The sequence below is a fragment of the Drosophila elegans genome, unplaced genomic scaffold (assembly GCF_018152505.1).
Source record: "Drosophila elegans isolate 14027-0461.03 unplaced genomic scaffold, ASM1815250v1 contig_183, whole genome shotgun sequence".
In the NCBI taxonomy this organism is placed as follows: Eukaryota; Metazoa; Arthropoda; class Insecta; order Diptera; family Drosophilidae; genus Drosophila; species Drosophila elegans.
Genome location: NW_024545550.1, coordinates 1,183,447 through 1,202,661, shown reverse-complemented (window position 1 = coordinate 1,202,661; position 19,215 = coordinate 1,183,447). Strand labels below are relative to the sequence as shown.

Below are 19,215 nucleotides of genomic sequence, written 5' to 3'. Positions count from 1 at the left end.
AAAATTATTAAAAGAGTTATTCTTGACATTTACCATTCTATCGAATTTAATAGTAAAATCAAAATGTTTGTTTTAATAGTAATTTCTCAAATTAACGAAAGACATACAAATTGCTAACAAAAACCATAACATTTTTTTTTTAATATTTGTTTAATGTTCATTTATACTGGCTGTCAATTCTTATTTAAAAGCTAACAAATCGTATACAAATAATTCCATGCCCAAATATAATAAAACTGCATTTCAGATGAAATGAAAAGTATTTAATATTATTTAATAATTTTTATTTATAGTACCTCACTTTAAAAATTACGTTATACCAATATTACATTAAATGTTGTTTGTTTATTACATGGGTTTTTTGCTATTTCGGCTGTTACATAGATTGTTTCAGTGTTTCTTTTTGGGTTTACATTTACCGTTTATAATAGATATTTGCTGTATATGCATATTTGATAATCCAAAATGTGCTATAATATTGTATGGTTAAAGGTTACTCTTACACATTTAGTTAGCTTAAAATTTAAAATGTTATATTTTATTATTTTTACTCTTCTGTGATTCGCCTTCATTTTCGATTCTTCTTCAAGTTGCTGGGTTCATTTTTTAATTGCTCTTGCGACAATTTTAACAAGGTTATAATGATATTTTTTGTTTTATTGTTGATTTAACTCTTGTAGATGCTACTTTGTATGCGTTAATTAATTTACAATGATATACAGTTTTGCTATAAAACATTAAAATGAATCCAACTAAAGATAATAGGAATAGAATTAAATTATGTTGAGTTTAAGGTAAGCATATTGCATTCAGTTCTACGGGTCTATAACGCTAAAATAAATTAATTTGCAACATTTGATTTTGTAATTTTCAGATACCTGTTCCCCTAGGACAACTAACAACTAAAGAAATTATTCAAATGTATTTACAAAGATTTTCAAGTGTTCTCCGCACACGTATAGTTGAGATGAAACCAAAAAATAGTTGAAGTTACTTCAGATGGGTGTTAAGAGTATCCTTTCCTCGTTTCCTAATTATGTAGATACGCTAGTGGAAGCTATTATACATTTTTTTTCTTTTTAAATTTCTAGTTTCAAAATTTTGAATGTATTTTTTCTCCTTGTAGATTTTATTTCCGATTTTTGATATAGATACTATTATATCAACTTTCCTTCGTGGGGCAACATAAAGCCGCTTGAATAAAGTGTTCTTTAAAGAAAGATGGTTTATTATTACTACACTCGTTCGCTGCTACACTAAAAATTTTACAGTTCACTTAGAGATTTTTATGCATCCATATATATACGCGTGTATTTATTGGTTGATTTCTCTTACATACTTGCTTTAAATCTTTGTTTTGAATGTGATTCCGAAAGGACATTATTTAGAGCTTAACATTAATAACAATTGCAGTTCGATTTGCTAATTTCGGCTGCTTTTGTTTCTGCTTCTATCAAAAATACATTCCATGGGTTGTTTTCTTGCAGTTACTTCATGTCTACAATTATGTATTGGCTATATTCTTATTTCAGTTGAAATCAAATCAATATTGGTTGATTCACGGCGCCTCCAGTTAAATTCAAATAACTCTTAATTTTCTCTCTTATCTGATCTGTTTGCAGTTGTCATTACATGCTAATGAGTTTAATTTCTAGGACCTTGATAATTTGGTTTAATTCTACATTAAGGTATTCTCCCCTTCGTTCTTTTCGTTCAAACAATATGGTTATAAAGCATTTGATTCATATATGGGTTTGTTTTGTATGCGTTTTCACTATAGTTTTGGGCTTGGGTTTCTTCTACAGTTTTAGGCGCACTTTCAGTCTCACACTAAGCGAAATTTGTAACAAAACGCAGAAGAAGGGGGAGGAAATCTGAAATCGGGATTCCACGTTTAGCTCCTAGTTAAATGTTCTTAGAATGGTTACGAGTTCATCAATAAAAACGCGTGTCCCATGTCCATTGATAACAAAGTGCTCTTAAAACTGCGAGCCCAAAACGAATTCATTTTCTTTCGAGCCTAGGCAAATCTAAAATTCATTTTTCTCTTACGATCTATGCATGTGTATATCTTTCTCTCTCAGCTCCAACTTACTTGGCTAAAACAAAGGACTTTTGCAAACCTATTACCTATATAACTATTTTCCGTATAATGTAGATAAAGCATATTTCGTTATATATTTACATTTTATACACATCTCGATTGTGTAATTAATGTCCATCTAGTTGAAAAGTGTTTTTTGTTTTTTTTTTTTTTTTTTTTTGTGATTGGTTTGCTGCCCTCTACCCTTGGCAATTTGTTGTCTGTGGGTCATTCATATAACTTCCTTAACTGACTGATTGACTACTGTTTGGACAATAGCAAATGAAACTGGCGCAGCTTGCGCTTCCAGTGCTTGCAATTAAATCTAAACTTAATGTCCCCGGGTCTGGCCACTCCGGCAATTGTTTGCAATTGCAACTTATCGTGTGGCTGATCCTGCTCCTGCTCTCAACGCTTTTGCTTGTTGGCTTTCTTGCGCTTGCTGGTGCCGCCACTGGCTGTCGACGAGCCACTGGGAGCCACCGATGATGATGGTGGTGGTGGTGGTGGTGCACTGCTCGGTCCGCTGACCAGTGCCGATATGCTGGCAAAGGGTGTGCTACTAGCCGCTGTGCTGCCACTAGTGCTGGCTCCTCCTACTCCTACTCCTCCTCCACCACCTCCTCCACCACCGGTGCTGCCCATTATTGCCGCAGCATGCAGTGATTCTCAACTACGCTCCGGCGTGCCGTGATGCTGATAGATCTGCTGAAGCTGCTGTTGCTGCTGCTGCTGCTGTTGGCTGTGCACCACCTGACTGCTCGATGTAACCACATCCTGCTGCATATGCTGCGGATGGTGACCCGGGTGGGGCGACTGCTGCTGTTGCTGTTGTTGCTGCTGCTGCTGCTGTTGCATGTGCACCACGTGCTGCTGCATGTGCTGCGGCGTCGGCGGACCCTGCGGCGTACTGTGATGCTGCGGCGTGCTGTGGTGCTGCGGCGTTGGCGGATGCGGCGACGGGCTGTACGGGAACTGTTGCTGTAACATATGCAACTTTGCATAAATAAATTGATTATCTCGGTTAGTCAAAGCTGGCATTTGTGTGTAGTGCGTTTTTGTGAGGAGTTGAAAATGAAAAAGGGACAATAACTACATCTTTATTCATTAAAACAAAATTTTATACAAAATCGAGATATTATTTGACAAAATAAATGGTACATTGCTGTCTTTAACAATTTAGTTTATGTTGTAAACGAAATTAATGATGAAACGAAATGGTTTTGTTTAAAAAATGTGAAACTTTTAAAGCGTTAAAAATTAATGAATTATAAAAAATAAGAGTATTTTTTGTCTACATTTTTTTAAAGACATTGGTTTCAGAACTGCGTTTTGCATATGCTTTTAGCTCTTCAGCTGCCGAGTGACTACGTACCGAATTCTCCTGACTGTGCTCGATAATCTCAATGCTGCCGGTGGTGTTGCCCGAGGTGTTGAGGAGCGCCACGCCACTCGTGTTGGCCACCACGTCGTATTTGCCGCGCTTGAAGCGGCCGTAGAGCGAGCTGTAGGGCAGGTTGTAGTGAATGGCCGCCTGGTTGATGGACATTTGGCCAACGCTGTGGGGGATATGTGTCGGAAATGGTGATTAGCGACTTAATTGACGCCAGTAGTTCGCACGCACTCACCGCACTGAGTTCAGGGCCTCGTTCATGGCATCCTCGGACCAGGGCGTTGGATTCGAACGCGACAGTTCAATGCCCTCCCGTTTGCAGCGTCCGTAAAGTGTTCCTTTGAGCCGGTTGATGGAGTGGTAGAAGGGGATTAGTCACAGCAAAATCAGACAAAAAGCGAGAAAAATGGGTTCTAGGCAAAGTGCTTCACAGTTTTTTTCAGTTTCTGGCATTTTTTTGGTTACAAAAGTGAGAGAAAAATTCGAAAATCACTTTTCCAAATTGCCATCAAGTTGCAATCCGTTAAGCGGATACTTAAAACTAACATTGCATCCAATTCTTGGTCCCTTGGGACATTTAAGAATGAATTCCTATTCATATATTGTAGGCTGCATACGCATAAACTACGAAGCGTAAATTTAAAGGGCAAAGCGACGACGAAGTGGAGAAGTGGAGACCATAATCCGATATCCGGACTGGATTCGCGGACAACTCACCTGTGGGTATGCCAAACTCAGCGCTGGCTTTCTGCACCGAGGTATTACCCGCCCGTATCGCCTCCAAGGCACGCTCCAGATCCTCGGGCGTCCACGTGGTTGGGGCGGCATTGAAGGGCGCCGCAAGGCGGATGCCCTCGCGCCGGGCAATCTTGTAGAGCGTCGAGGAGGGGATGCCGAAGGCCTTGGACGCTTTGTTCGCGGATATCTGACCCGAACGCAGCGCCTCCAAGGCATTCTGCAGGGCATCCTCGTTCCACGACTTGGTGCCGCCCTCCTTCTTGGGCGTTTCGATGCCCAGGCGATGAGCACGTTGCCACAGGGTGGTCGATGGGATGCCATAAATGGCGGACGCTTTCGTCAGGCTCATGTTTTGGTTCTTTAATGCATCTAAAGCTGAATTCATATCATCTTGTGTCCAAGCTTTGGGACCATTAAACTGACCTTTCTCGCCAGAGCCAGAGCCAGCACCACCACTCATGCCCCCACCACCACCAGCACCGCCGGGCCCCGGGCCGCAAACGCTGCCACCCAGACCGTGTTGCTGGTCCAAATTCGTATAGTGCGGCTCCTTCTGATCATGCGGCGAGCCGTTGGCGATCATCATCGAATCCTCGCTCGTGTCCGAATTGTACATGTCTGAAAATGATTTAAATATGTAGTTTATTAGTATTAATTTACTTGGTACACGGTTTAACAGTGTTCAAATCATGTGGCCTCTAAATGATTCTTATGATGCGGTTCACAAATCATATTGACTCAGTAATAACCACATAAAATTTATCACACATTTATCATTACTCGATACAAAATTACAAATTTTAATTTATTTTTGGAATACTAACTTCTCTTCTATTTCATATTTACATTTCTTTTCTTTAATCCATTCAAATTTTAATAACATTTCTAAAGGTTTTAAAATCGAATATTTTATATAATTTCTTAATTGACAATTAAGATTTATCGTTTAAGAGTGTTTAAATGAAATATAATTTATATTTTAAGATAGTTTTTTACAACCCGGGATGAAGAAATTTAAGCAATCGGCATTTTAAGAGTAATTTTCGGGCTGAGACGAGGAATCTTCAATTTTCTGACGCACAACTCACCCATATGCCCTGAGGACATCATGTTGACAATCTCTGGCGTTATTATCATGCCCGGCTCGTGTTTAATCTGGCTCGGATCAATCTCCATGACTGTGGCACCGCCGATGTCGGCGTGCGTCACATGTCCCCCATGCTGGCCGTGCACACCAGCTGCTGCCGCTGCTGCGGCCTGTTGTTGTTGCTGGTGGTGTTGCTGTTGCTGCTGCTGCTGTTGTTGCTGCAACTGGGCCTGACTTTGGGCCAACATCTGCTGGGCATGGAGATGCTGCTGCTGCTGTTGCTGCTGTTGCTGCTGCTGCTGTTGCTGATGCTGTTGGTGCTGCTGCTGCTGCTGCTGCTGCTGGTGGGCCTGGTGATGGGCATGTTGCTGCTGGGCCTGGCTAAGGGCATGCTGCTGGGCAGCTGCCAGGTGCTTGGCCTCGATCACCTCGCTCTTGATGTGCTGCACCAGATTGGAGTTGCTTTCATCGCCGGTGTGGTGATGCGATATCGAGTGCATGGGGGACTGATCGAGCCGATGGATCTGCTGGGCCAGATGATTGTCTATATCGAGCGGTTCGGTGGGATCTGTTGGAAGGCAAATTGAAAACCATATAAGTTGGTCTCTCTCACAAGACTTTGGGAATGGTACCGCGTTAGACCGCTGGCTACACTACCGATCACTCACTTGATAGATCGCGCGTGTCCGTGCTGGGGTTGCAGGACAGATCGACGTGCTCCGTAACGGTGACTGGGGTGGCGGATGGTGCTGGTGGCTCGGGTGTGAAGTCCAGGAAGCCCATGGGCACGCCCAACAGGCCGCCGTTCTGCATGCAATCCAGATTCGGGGTGGAGAGAGAGATAGGAATGAGAGGTTAGCAAACTAGTGTTCATTATGCCTGAGGAGATCGACCTGATCGACGATCGATCTCTGGCTAACTGAGAGTGAATGCTGTGTGCTAACTAAAACCAAACTAGCTAACCAACTTACCATGCCCATGCCTAAACTAGTCATATTTTTTGTATCTTTTCCGTCGCGCGCTACTACAATTTGTGTGACGATGGCTTGGCCGGTGGATGTCACGCCGCTCACGCCCGCTGTTGCATTGTTTGAGGCGCTGGATGAATTGGACGCCGGCGAGGCCACCGATTGCTCGGTCTTGCAGATCTTATTCGGCTTGTTCTCGTGCTCGTGATCGTGACTGTGTCCGTGTCCGTGCGGATGTCCTCCGTGACCGTGTCCGTGGCCGTGTTCGTGCTCGTGATCGTGATCCTCGACGTCCGAATCGTCTCCTGTTGCCGACACGGGTATATAATTGCCGTCGGCCGTCTGCTGCAGGCTCACAATAGAATTGGGATTTTGGCCCTGGATGAGTATGGTCTGCGGGTGGTGGTGATGCGCCGGCTGGGGTTGCTGCTGCTGCTGCGACGATGAACTGCTCGAGCCTCCAGAGCTTCCTGCTCCTCCGCCCGTTGGCAAGTCCGGCGATTTGGAGCGCTTGAGTCGAGACCTGCGTGGCGTCGGCTGCAAACCGGATGGCGTCTGTGGTGGTTGCTGTCCGCCGGCCGAGCTTCCGCTGCTGCCGCTGGCCGAGGAGCTTAGCAACTGTCCGGATAGGGATACACTTCCGCCGGGCACTCCGTGTTGCGTCAGCAGGGCAGCGTTAATTTGTTGCTGCTGCTGCTGCTGTTGCTGCTGGGCATGCACCTGCTGCTGTTGCTGTTGCTGCTGATGCTGCTCTTGTGCCTGCTGTTGTTGCTGCTGCTGCTGGTGGTGTTGCTGCTGCTGCTGTTGTTCCAAGGAGGGCGACGGAGCTCCGGGAACTATGGTGGCATTCACAATATTACCAACGACCGCCTGCTGAATGTTCTCCGAAACGGTGATTGTTGCTGTGGCCGCGTCGTTAAGGTCATCCGCGTTCTCGGCGGTTTCGCAGAGGCCCTTGATCTTTAGCTGCTCGGCGGTGCGTAAGAGGCCCTAGAAATAATCGAAGAGGGGTAAAATATATTAGTCAACATGTTTAAAATTATTTTAGGGAAGCTTTTCTGAACGTCTTAGTCCAGTGTGTTATTCTAGGCTCACAAATAATGCAATAACAGATTTTGTAATTATAAATAAAACAGTATAAACCTAGTTCAAATCATTTGTTTTTATAACCAATTCTTATTTGGGTTTTATACAACTCACTCTATATCGGATACAATGGCTAGTTGCCCCGTTTCAAGGATAACATATCCTATATATATATATATATCCCTTATATACCTACATATATCACATCTCCAATTTCCCCCAAGGCTGTACAGTGCGTTTCCCTTGGCAATTTACACACACTGAATATGGAATACGGTGATTTGATTGAAAAATAGGCTATATCGGATAGTTGAAAGCGTTCCAAAGTGCCGCACCCACTCCGCCAGAGAGACGCCCGCCCGGGGGAATACATAACAGAGCTTAGGTGATGGAAATTTGTTCATTTTTTTTTTTTTTTTTAAATTTTTTTTTTTTTTTTTTTTTGGGATGTTGACATGGAGGCATGGAGAGGGTGGTGTCTTGTGTTTGTCCATGGAGCGCTGTGACAGTCATTACGGCGTCGCTTGTCTTGGCATGGTCGGTCACCAGTGTCCACAGCAGTGTCCGATGCCCAACCCGTCCAACAACACTTTCGCCGTCGCCGTCGCCATCGCCAATGCCAACGACAACGCCCACATTCAAGTCCCCATTGAACACCCACTGCCACCCAGCAGCTACCTACCACCCCCGTTCCGAACCCAATCCGTTGCAGTTGGCAGTCGCCGCAGCAATTGGACAGACAAATATTTACTTCAGAAGTTTTTCTTTTAAGCAGTGCGCAAAAGCCCTCCACCCTCCTCCACCTTCCCTTGCTCCCACCCCTCACCATTTTTATACATATATATATTTTTTTCCATGCTTCGCATTTTAAATTAAAAATACGGAAAAAACACTACGGCTCACGCACACTCCGGCAGCGAAGAAAAAATTCTTATTACCGCCTTTGCAAAGAAGGTGGAGATGGGAGTGGAACTGGGGAGCTGGGTAGGATTTGGGATGGTATGGACATGAACATGGGCATGGCTTCGGTGGCCTGAGGTCTCCTGGCGAAACAGAAAAGAAATTAAGGCAAAAATTGAGTAGGTTGAAATTTGTGTACCCGTTCTTTCGGTTCGCTCAAGCCGCAAAGAAATGCTGCCCACCACACCCCTTGGGTCGACCCGTCGTCGTCGCCGCCGTCCACCAGTTTGTGTGTTTTAAAAAAGAGGAAAAAATCTTTTCTTCTTCGACAGCAAAAAAAAAAAAAAAAAAAGAATCTGCAAAATTGGGGAGGGGGTTGAGGATGAAGAATCCTTCGAATAAATGAAAGAAATTTTTTCTGCTGTAGATGCAAATGGCAGGCGCCGGAAACGGAACTACAGACCAAGAGGATGGGGTGCACCGTCAGGAAAGGATGCATGATTGCTTGGATATATATGAGTGGGTGGGCGGTGGTCGCTCTGCTCATCAACGCCAAGAAGACTCTCCTCTCCTCGTACCCATATTTATTTATTTAAAAGAAAAAAGTACATAACAAATTTACGCAACTTTTTTCTCAGCTTTTTCTTGGTCCCTTTTTTTTTATTTTTTGTTTTTCTTTAGCGCTGTGTCCAGCGCACTTTATTAAAAACAACAAGTACAAAAGAAAAGGGCTGAAGAAATTAAGAAAGAGCAAAAGAGTTCGGCACAGAGAATTTAAATAAATTGCGGCAAAAGGAAAGCGGGTTGGATGGATGGATGGGTGGATGGAAGGTAGGTGGTGGTGGTCGACGAGAACCCAAGGCGACCCAATCTCACAATCCGCCTTCTTGGCACATTTTTTTCTCCGTGCAGAATTTTCCTTGTTTTTAATTACGACAACGACAGAGCACAGAGCGCTCTAATGGCCGTGAGGGCACACCCGGACTTTGGACTTCTCCGGACTGTCCGGGTCTTATGTAAAGCAATACACACAAACCCTGGAAAAAAAAAGGCTGCGTGGCAAAGTCTTGGCGCGGAAGTTCAAGAAAAAAATTGGCATTGGGCAGGTATATATACGTATGTATCCAAGAGCTGCTACCCAAAAAAAAGAAAAAATCAAAGGAGAAGAGCAAAGAAAAATCACTGCCCCTTGCCTGGTTTTGATAATCTCCCACTGCAAATTCCAATTAAAAACTCTTCATGTGCCAAAGTCAAATCAAAGAGAGAGTTCAGAACGTGGAGTATAGGATGGGGATGGTGGTTTATATCTCATATTCCTATTGAAATTCTAACGCAATTAGTGCATGAAAATAAAGCGCCAATGCTGCGTATGAGTGATATATAGCTTAAATGGCACAATGGCAAGTTCAGTTCGGACCGCTTCAGCTCTCTGGGCTAAAACGGAGTGCAGGACCAGTCAGGCATAATTGAAAAGCGAGACCGGCTGACAACCAGAGTAACAAGCACGTGGAGCAAAAAAAAAAAAATGACTGGAAATGGTTAGTGAACAAGAATCGCATAGAATGAAGGGGGAGAAATGCAAAAACCTTGATCAAAGAGGCCAAATCTGTCGAAGCCATAAATGATTCGAGAGGCAACCAAAATGCAAAAAAACGGTAATTAATTGCAGAAGGGAACTATTTTTAAAAGTTAGTAAAGCAATTTATGTATTGCTTATTAAATTTAACAATATCCCATATATTGTGAATAGGATAAAAATTAATTTGTCTTTATCTATTATAGTTTAAAATGATTTGTTTAAGTATTAATGAGACAAATTATTCTGTGAATTCATTGTTATTCCTGTTATTAATAATCAATTAACTAATCAATTGTTATTCTTGTCATTAATAAATAATACACTTATATTTTGATCTTTCTAAACTATATTTAAATAAATAATACTGAGGAATTACTTTTATTTTAAATTAAACACTATAAGTAAATTGGTATCATTATTTTGCCTACTCTACATCATTATGTAAGTAATTTCAAACATTATTTTCGTTTTATTTATTGTATTCTGTATTCCTTACTTTTAAAAAATTAACCTTTGAATGTTTTCCGTTCACCCCTAACATCATCAAACAATTAAGCCCTTCCTGCCATTTGGCATCAGGTACAGTACCCAATCCTAGCTAAAAACACAAGCCCAGGAAAAATCGATAATTACTAATGTAACTAAATACAATTAAAAGCACAACCAAAAAAAAAAAAGTACACATACACACACAGAAAGGAGAAAATCGCGGACATTTTCATGCAGAGACAAATGAGCGGAAGGAAGAGCAAAAACAACAACAGCAGAAGCTTGGAAAAAAAATCGGTAAAAATGCGCTTACTTACAGCCCAGTTGGCAAATGGGCAACCCAGGATGCTACCCCATCCTCCTCCTTCTATTTTTTTTTTTTTGCCACACCCCGTGGACCGCTTCCCGTACTTTCCCGCCGACTATCAAAGACAATGGCGGGCCCATTCAAGGGTTTAAAATTTCACCATTTGCATTTTTTTCCCCTCAATTCCCGCTCCTTTCCATCCCATTTTTCTGTTCAGTAATTTCATTTCATTTACCATTTTTTTTTTTATTCTGGTCCTATCCTTATCTTCGACTTGATTATTTTTTTCAACATTTTTTTTTATGGTTGCATGCATTTGTCATTGAAGTTTGGGAGTCGAATTCACAGCTTGATTAAATGCCCATTGAAGATGAATGAGAAATTACAAGGCGAAGAGGCATCAATATTGTAACTGAAGCTGAAGTACATGTCACAATTTGTCTATATCCCGATATCCGCCCACCCAAGGGTTGAAGTTTTTCCATCGGGGGAACAGCAAAATAATTGCATGCAAATGAGCCACTGACGTGCCGCATGAAAATCTACATAATCCAACAGATAAAGGTGCGGGGAAAGATACTGAGAAAGGTGATACTACTCAGCGAAACTTTCCATGGATTTGCAATTTCACACGTTTCCAATGAAAACTCCATGCTGCCCACAACAATGTGGATAAGTTCCTTAAGCAAAGTTAGCAATTTAGCAACTCAGCAATTTAATATGAGTTCAAAAATCGATTCAAGTTGAGTCATACTTAAAATAGTAACAGTCTTATTACTTGTCAATAATGATACACATTACCATGTAGTTGGCTCAAAAATGCTGTATGGTATTACTGAAACTGATTGCTATTACTTGTCTAACAAATTTGCTCTTTATGTCATAAAAATATTCCAAAAGAAGTTCAGAAGTTTTGTGTAGGAAATAGCTACGACTTGCCAATATTTTCCATATATAATAAATAAATAAACGTTTGTCCGAATTGCTCAACCCACGATTAAGAAATTCCTTTTCTTGGCAGTCAGAAAATCTTTTCAGTGAACCACTAATCAATTTGAATCTTAGGACCCCACTGGTTACGATTTTGGCATTTTAATTTGAAGCCCAGCAGCAAGCATAAAAACCAAATGAACAGTGAGCACTCACTAACAAGTAATTTTTGATTGAGAGTCGTGGCCTTAAGTTGCCAATTTGTGCACCGTTCGATATTTACCTGTAACGAGACAGAAGAAAAGAGAAAATTAGTAAAAATACACAACTATGTTGGTAAAAATTTAAAATATTGTTAATAGCCAAAACGTATGGATGATTTAGCAAAAAATGTGAAATTAAAAATTTTAAAAGAATACCACCCGGAGGCAGGGGAGTCAAGGGAAAATTTCAGCCGTTGACGAAGACAAGGAAGGGGAAACTTTTCGAAAGCGGAACCAAACCAGTTGCTCCGATGGTTGAGTTTTGCTCGATCATCAATAAGAAAACAAAAATGTTAATAACAACGTTAACAACACCAACTAATTGCCCAGTTAGCGATAGATACAAATATCTATATATATTTACAACACAATAAAGCAAACTGTTGGCGATTGAGAACACCTTGTTGCACAAAATTACAGTTGTGAACAAGTTTTACTGCAATTAGACTACCTTAAACTTAAACAGAATCAGTTGAAAATATTTAAGGTATTACAAAAACATATTTAATATGTAGTCAACCAATTTTTGGTCGAAAAATACTAGCTAGATATAAAAAAATAAAAATTAAACTAGAATTGAGTTCAGATTTTTGGCGATTGTGAATAATTTCATTCAGAGAAAAACCAAGAGGTTAAAAAAATATATAAGCAAATTGGTAAGCAAGTAAATTACAAAATTGCTGATTGAGATACAAACCCAAAGGGGTTCAAGGGGGACGGAAGACCAAAAAAAATATATGTACATATATGTGTGTATATACTGAAAAGAAAGAGAAACAAAATCAAATATTCGCTAGCTGCAAAAGTTTATTGAACTTTTTTCGACGTTTCGCTGGCTCTTATTATGGCTCCATTATATTGTTGTTGCCCGACTTGGGTAAGGTGTACGCCAAAGTTATAAAATCGGCAAGAAACAACAATAACTGACGCATATTAATGAGTTTTGCATGCGACGCGACTTTTGGTTTTCGCCATTGGTGTGTGTGCGCGTGCGGAAGGTATTTTCATAGCCAATTAACAAAGGTAAAAGAAAATAAGACCGTTTGGCAATGAGGTTGAATGAAAAGCATTCCAAATTTCATAAGTCACACATTTGGCAAATTGTATATTTTCATAACTTGATTTGTCGATATTTATTAATGTTTATAAAAACTAAAAGGGCCAACAAGGTTAAAGTCCATTAAATAATTACAAGGTTTAATAACGAAAAAGTTTCGTTTTACAAAAAAAAATTCCGCAAATTTAAAAATTAAACCAACAAGTGAAAGAACCATTTAAAAGAAAGTAAAGTAACGCAAAGCTAATCGAGGAAAAATCAAGTCACCGAACGACCTTCAGTCATAAAAAGAAAAGCAGGCAAACCTTGAAAAGCGCAATAAAAATCAAATAAAACAAATGCAAGCAAGTGAGAACAAACTGAATAAAGAAGGGAGAAAATGCAATTTTAGGTTTTAACCCCTCTCGACACACACAACCACACATCCGCGCGCGTAATAAAAGCATGAAAATATATGAATGAACGTCTAGCCCCACATCACTCCATCTCACTCACGCCCAATGTGTGTGCTTAACTTTTGATATTGAAATGGAGGAATAAAACAGAGAAGAAAAGGAAAAGCAAAATAAACAAAAAATAACATAAATTGATAGACTCAGAACGGAAAGGCGCTGAAAGCAAAGTAAAGGCTAAATTTGACGAGCAAAACAGAAGGAGCAAAGTAACAAAAATAATCATAAAATACTTAACACAAACACAACCAGTTGAGGGCATAGAAGAAAAAGAGGAAGAAGGCAAATAAAAGAAAACGAAAAACAAAAAAAAAAAGTAAAAGTTGAATTTTTCCAAAGAAACTGCAGAGCAAAACAGAGAATTACGCGAAAAATAATAATAATAAAAATACCAAAGCGAAGAGCAGAGACGAAAAGGCAGACACAAAACAAATAACGTGTGGGAGAGTAGAGTCAGTAATATATATATGAGAATGGCTGGAGGAGATTGGGGAGCTCAACAGGATGGGACCAAAGGGGCGGGGCGGGAAGGCAAGGTGTGACGCAAGTACGCGTCAGACAAACAGACGCAGCAGCAGCATTTTTATAGCCCTGTCTACGCGAAAAAAGCAAAAAAAAAAAAAAAAAAAAATGAAAAAGTGGGGAGCTGGAAAATATAGAAAAACGTGGCACAATAAGACGCCGTCGTCTCAGACGGAAAAAGCAGAAAAAGCAGTCAAGTGGGGGAGAAGGATGTATGCCCCTCCAAAAAAGGACGAAAAGAGGGGATCCCCGAGCTTGAATAACATGTGAGCTGTCTAAAAGGGAATCTTAAGTACACAAACCGAAGGGGTAACACACTCGCCCTTATGGCTAAAATTAAAATGAATTTATTGAAACCAATCTGAGCAGACTTACGATTATAGTTCTTACATGGCAATCTTTTGGGTTTAAATTTGGTTGTCTAAATCCTATTATTTCCATGCCAGTTATACGATATACATATATATACCCCATTTTAATAAAGTTTAAAATATACTCCATTACATAAACTATTTTCTAAAATTAACAGAGCTATACCAAAGAGTGGTATATATTTGTTACCGAAAATTTATTGTTATTATTATTGATGAAAACTATAATACATAAAATAAAATTACAAAACTTTTAAGTTCAAATCAAGAAAAAGTTGTTATAGTAGAGGGTGTCTTAAAAAAATAAGAGTATTACAAAAAGTTGCACAAGTGCCGCTTACCATGCACATACAATATTACACTAAAGGATGAATCGAAAGAAACCGCCATAGAGTTAAGTGAACAAGAGGGATGGTGTGGTAAGCAAAAGAGACAGCAGTAAGCATGTTAAGCAGCTGTTAAATGAACCCCGGCAGCTGCTACCATATGCACTTGTACTTTTTTTTGTTTTCCTGTTGTGGGAGATTCTCAAAAATCAGGTGGAATAACGAAGTGACTCTCGAATGCAGCCCCAAAAATAAACGTTTATCGGTTTTATATGCACGGAATATGTTGGGAACATCTCTGCACCTCAGTTGCAAACTTGTTGGTTGTAAAACTGGCAGACAGGAAGCGAAAAATCGAGGACAGATGAAGTTACCCCAACAGCTTGCAGTAAAATAGGTAAAGGGATCCAATAAAATAAAAAAAAAATGTTGCAAAAGATATCATACAAATCTGATTCAGAAATTCAAAATTTTAATAAAAATCTTTAAAAAACCTACTTTTAATATAATTTATTCTCTTTACCCACAAAACAGAAAACTGGCAAAAACTATTTAAAATTTAAAATTCGGTACCAAACTACAAACAAGTTTTGATACCTTTTCTTATGTCCAATAAAACAAAACTTTTCCCGCAATTGCTGGTAAACTATCCGGCAAAGTGTAGAACTATCCAGATACTAATCGGCAAACTGCAAACAATAGCTTAAGCATAATGAGAGAGGAGCAGACAGGCGGACAGAACGAGCTGAACAGGAAGTGTCGGTCATTTGGTCAGAAAAAGGCATATTTATTGGATGGATGGAGGGGAAATAAAGCTTGAAGCTGAAATTGAAAACTTATAAAATCGAATCGAACCGAACCCAAAACTGAAATTGAACTCGTACTTGCCGGGGGGAAAAAGGGCAATAAGCAGCCATCTGGGATGGGTTGGGGATGGAATGGGGGATGGGGATGGGATTCCGGATTGCGATGTCAGATAGGTTCCACCTTCTGGCTGACTCACACATACCATATACTACCCCACATACACTGCAGAGGCCAAAATACAAATACAAATCGTGAGGCTTAATATGCATGGCTGGATAAATTGCTGGCTGCCCCGAGTCGTCGCCAACGTTGCTGATTGAAGGCAGTCGTCGGCGAGAAGCTCAGCTCAACTGAACTCTGGATGGAACAAAAAAAAAGGCGGGGAGGAGGTACATCAGTGGGTTGTTGGGCGGTAGGGATTCGAGGGGGTCCGTTATTGAACAACATGCCATTGGGGCGGCCTCAGACGACGGAGGAGACCACGATGACGACGACAACGACGCTGGCAGTCACTCACTCAGCGAGTCTGCTTGATTGGACTTGGACGGACCTCGAAACGTGCCGATTCCCAGCTTGGATATATATTCACCCTAGGGTGGTTCGGAATTCTGTATAATATTCATGATCCTATTTGCCTTACAAAGTCTATAAACTCATGCTGAAACAAAATTTGCTCTATCAAAAATATTTTAAAATGTTTTATATTTGAAATGGTCTTTGACTCACATTACTTTCTGCAGAAATGTACTTTGAGTTTATACAAAGTTTGAGAAATCTTTAAGCACTCAAAAAAAATGATTTTTTTTACGAGCCACATAAAAAAAAATATTCAAGTTTAGGAGCTGTCCCGTTTTTGGTTTTATGCACACTAACTATGTGGCTTTTAAAAACTCGTAATGAAAAAGAATATTTAATATTTTTTTTAAACTATTTTTTTTTATTCCTATTTCTTTCTTTACCATTTTAAAATCAAGAAAGTCATTTTGGCATCTGAAAATTAAATGTTCAATTTTCAAAACCTTTTAATTTTAATTTGTGACTAATTCAGTGGTCCACCCTAGTGCGAAAACATATATTTGTATGTATGCTACATTGGGCCAGCGTTTTGTTTGTGGCTTCTCTCGGGCAAAGGTTTCGCCAGCCCTTACACACACACACTTCCACATATTTAACACACACTGGCACACCACACATTCGCTGTGAAAATACACGGTTAATTTGCCATTTTTATGGTTTCATGCCTTTGGCCTGGACAGTCTAAACAGAAACAGAAACCAAACTACATATGTACATACATATGCCCAGCTCAAAGAAATTTCATAAAGCAAACTTAATACAGATTATGCATACACACACATAAGACACAAAATATATATATCCCGTCGGTCGGCTGTTTTTGCACAAATCAAAAACTTTGCCTTTTCAGACTCAGAAATGAAAACAAAAAAAAACACATTGAAAAAAAAATTACCAAAAATTTCAATTTCAAACCCCAAAGCCCAAGCTCAATCTTAAGTCCCTGGGCAGCAAGGGACGTCTCTGTATGTCTATATGTAAGTCTGTATGCAAACTTGGGGAAAAAAAACTTGGGATGACGAAAGCCAAAAGAAGATGCGGCAGCAGCAAACAAAAATCATCATCATTTATGCAGATTTCAAGGCAGTGATAGCGACAGTTTTTCAGAGTGTGTGCGGCCTTTTTTTTTTTTTTTTTGGTTGTGCGGGGGATACATGCGATTTGTCTCCTATCTCTGTAGGTATGTATGTTTATGTAAGGGGACCCAGTTCGAAAAAAACACTCATATACATAGGGGTATCTATACAGTACGTTTCGAAAGTTTAGGATAGTTTTAAGACCAACAAATTTATTCAAAATTGTACACAAAAAATTTTAAAACACACAAAAAATAGGTTTCAGTATACGTTGACTCTATTCATAAATTAGATTTAAAAGGATTTATAAAAAAAGAACATAAACTATTACAATTATTAACCGCACTGTAAGTCAAGTAAGATATGCATAAAATGTGAAAAATAAAAGAATAAATAACTGGACGCTATCAGAGCCAGAAAAAAACTTCCACTTGAAACCCTGCCCCTCTTAGCCCCTCAACATACCGCCCGCCCTTTTTTAGCTTTTTGCAATGCAAATTTGTGTTTTTTATAGCAAAACACATGCATAAATACATAAACAAATACACAGACATACATATCAATTTAAAGCCCTTTTTTGCAGTGAAACTTTCTTTCTCTGATGTTTTTTGAAAGTAAAATAAAAACAAAAGTGATTGGAACTTTTTCTGGCTGATTTCAAAAACCGATAACAGGACAGCCAATGAAATATTTATGCATTCCATCCATGTGTATATATAATGTGGAGAGGAAACAAAGATATGAGGGCGCCGCAGCGGACTTTTCTTTCGGTCTTCCGATAAGTTTTGCTGCAAACTTATTCGCTTATCGTTTTCGCAGAGTTTCTCACAAGACCGCTGCAATTTGAGACCCTAGACAGAGTTTGTAGCCGACCGGGCATGAGAACAAACCAACTACTAAACGAATCCAAACCGACCGAACCAAGGAAAAAAAACAAAGAACCTAAAGTGGCGAGCGAACCCTATAATCGAAATCGATTTCGCAATGAGGTAGACATATATATATATATATATTTTATATATAGGCGAAGCAACACCTACAAAGGGGCTATCACCCCACCTCCCAAGACCGCTGAAATGGCACCGAGCGAAGACGATTTGCCAAATTTGCTAAACTTACAAAGTGATGGCAATGTCGTGATGGGTATTCTGTTTTTTTTTTATGTGTGCGAATTGGTGTGTGTTTGCATGTCTTTGTAAGTAAATTATGTTAATTGTATTCTTTGACTGTCACCGTATCAAACTGCCAGGCAGACCAGCAAACTCGGGCCCAACAGTTTTTTGTCCCGTCCTCCGAGCTCCCAGCTCAACTCCGAATTCCAATCCCATTCGTAAATAAAAAAAAATAAAAAGACCAAAAAAAAACAATAAAATTAGCCAAAATATTGATATGCCGAAATTGGAATACACTTGGGGAATTGTAGCAATTTAATCCAGTAATCTGCAAACGCCATGGGATTTAAGATACTGTATTAAGAGACAATAAATTTAAAAGAACATAAATAAATTTGCTAAGCTATATTAAAGCATGAAAGGGAGCAATTTACTAGCTTTAAATACGACCATACTTTGCCTTAGTTGAGTTAAAATTGTAGTAAAGCAATAAGTGATTAATATTATTTACAGAATTAAAAAAAAGGTATATGTACATAACAAAAAGGTACTACAATAAACAAAAAAAATTTAAATGTGTCGAATAAGAAGAGTATCATTAAATTAAGAAACAAATACAAACTCTCTTTACAACCACTTCGTGTGTGTTTGTGGGTACCCCAAACATAAGGTTATGTACAGTACAAATATATCTGTATCTGTATCGGACCGAGCTGAATGTGCACATGCGGATCGAAATAAAATAAATTGAAATTCATTTTGTGTGCGACACGGCGCACAGAGCGTTGTAGGCGAGGGGGGCAGGAGCAAAAGTCATACTCAGGGGCCATTTGGCACAGCAAATCATTTTCAGTGCCCACAAGAGATCTATTTAAAAAGATCGAAAGACACGCAGACATCCGTTTTCGAAAACCATTTTTCAAGTTCTCCGCCGATAACCAAAAATGAAACGTGCATATATCCCTCTATTTTCAATAAAGCTCTAACAAGCCGAGCGGAAGCATTTTCTGTGAGAAACAATGGCTACAAAAAAAAATAAAATAAAAACGTGCGAACCAAACTTACAAACAAGAAAATGCCGGCTCAAGTCGGA

General features: G+C 39.7%; 1 protein-coding gene across 3 annotated transcripts in view; it reads right to left on the bottom strand.

Moving 5' to 3' along the window:
- Nucleotides 1-262: 262 nt before the first annotated feature.
- Nucleotides 263-19,215, bottom strand: part of LOC108149742 (broad-complex core protein isoforms 1/2/3/4/5) — a 51,861-nt gene continuing 32,908 nt past the window's right edge. Inside the window, exons 4-11 of one of the 3 annotated variants that reach the window (XM_041707724.1) lie at nt 6,273-7,259; nt 5,970-6,108; nt 5,303-5,869; nt 4,638-4,832; nt 4,194-4,583; nt 3,712-3,814; nt 3,459-3,642; nt 263-3,079 (exon numbers count right to left, since the gene is read on the bottom strand). In XM_041707724.1, the coding sequence (XP_041563658.1) occupies nt 2,753-3,079; nt 3,459-3,642; nt 3,712-3,814; nt 4,194-4,583; nt 4,638-4,832; nt 5,303-5,869; nt 5,970-6,108; nt 6,273-7,259 (2,892 nt within the window). In that variant the 3' untranslated portion in view covers nt 263-2,752. Of the gene's footprint in view, nt 3,080-3,458; nt 3,643-3,711; nt 3,815-4,193; nt 4,833-5,302; nt 5,870-5,969; nt 6,109-6,272; nt 7,260-19,215 lie in introns of all 3 variants that reach the window. The other 2 variants (XM_041707722.1, XM_041707723.1) reach the window with 2 other exon arrangements.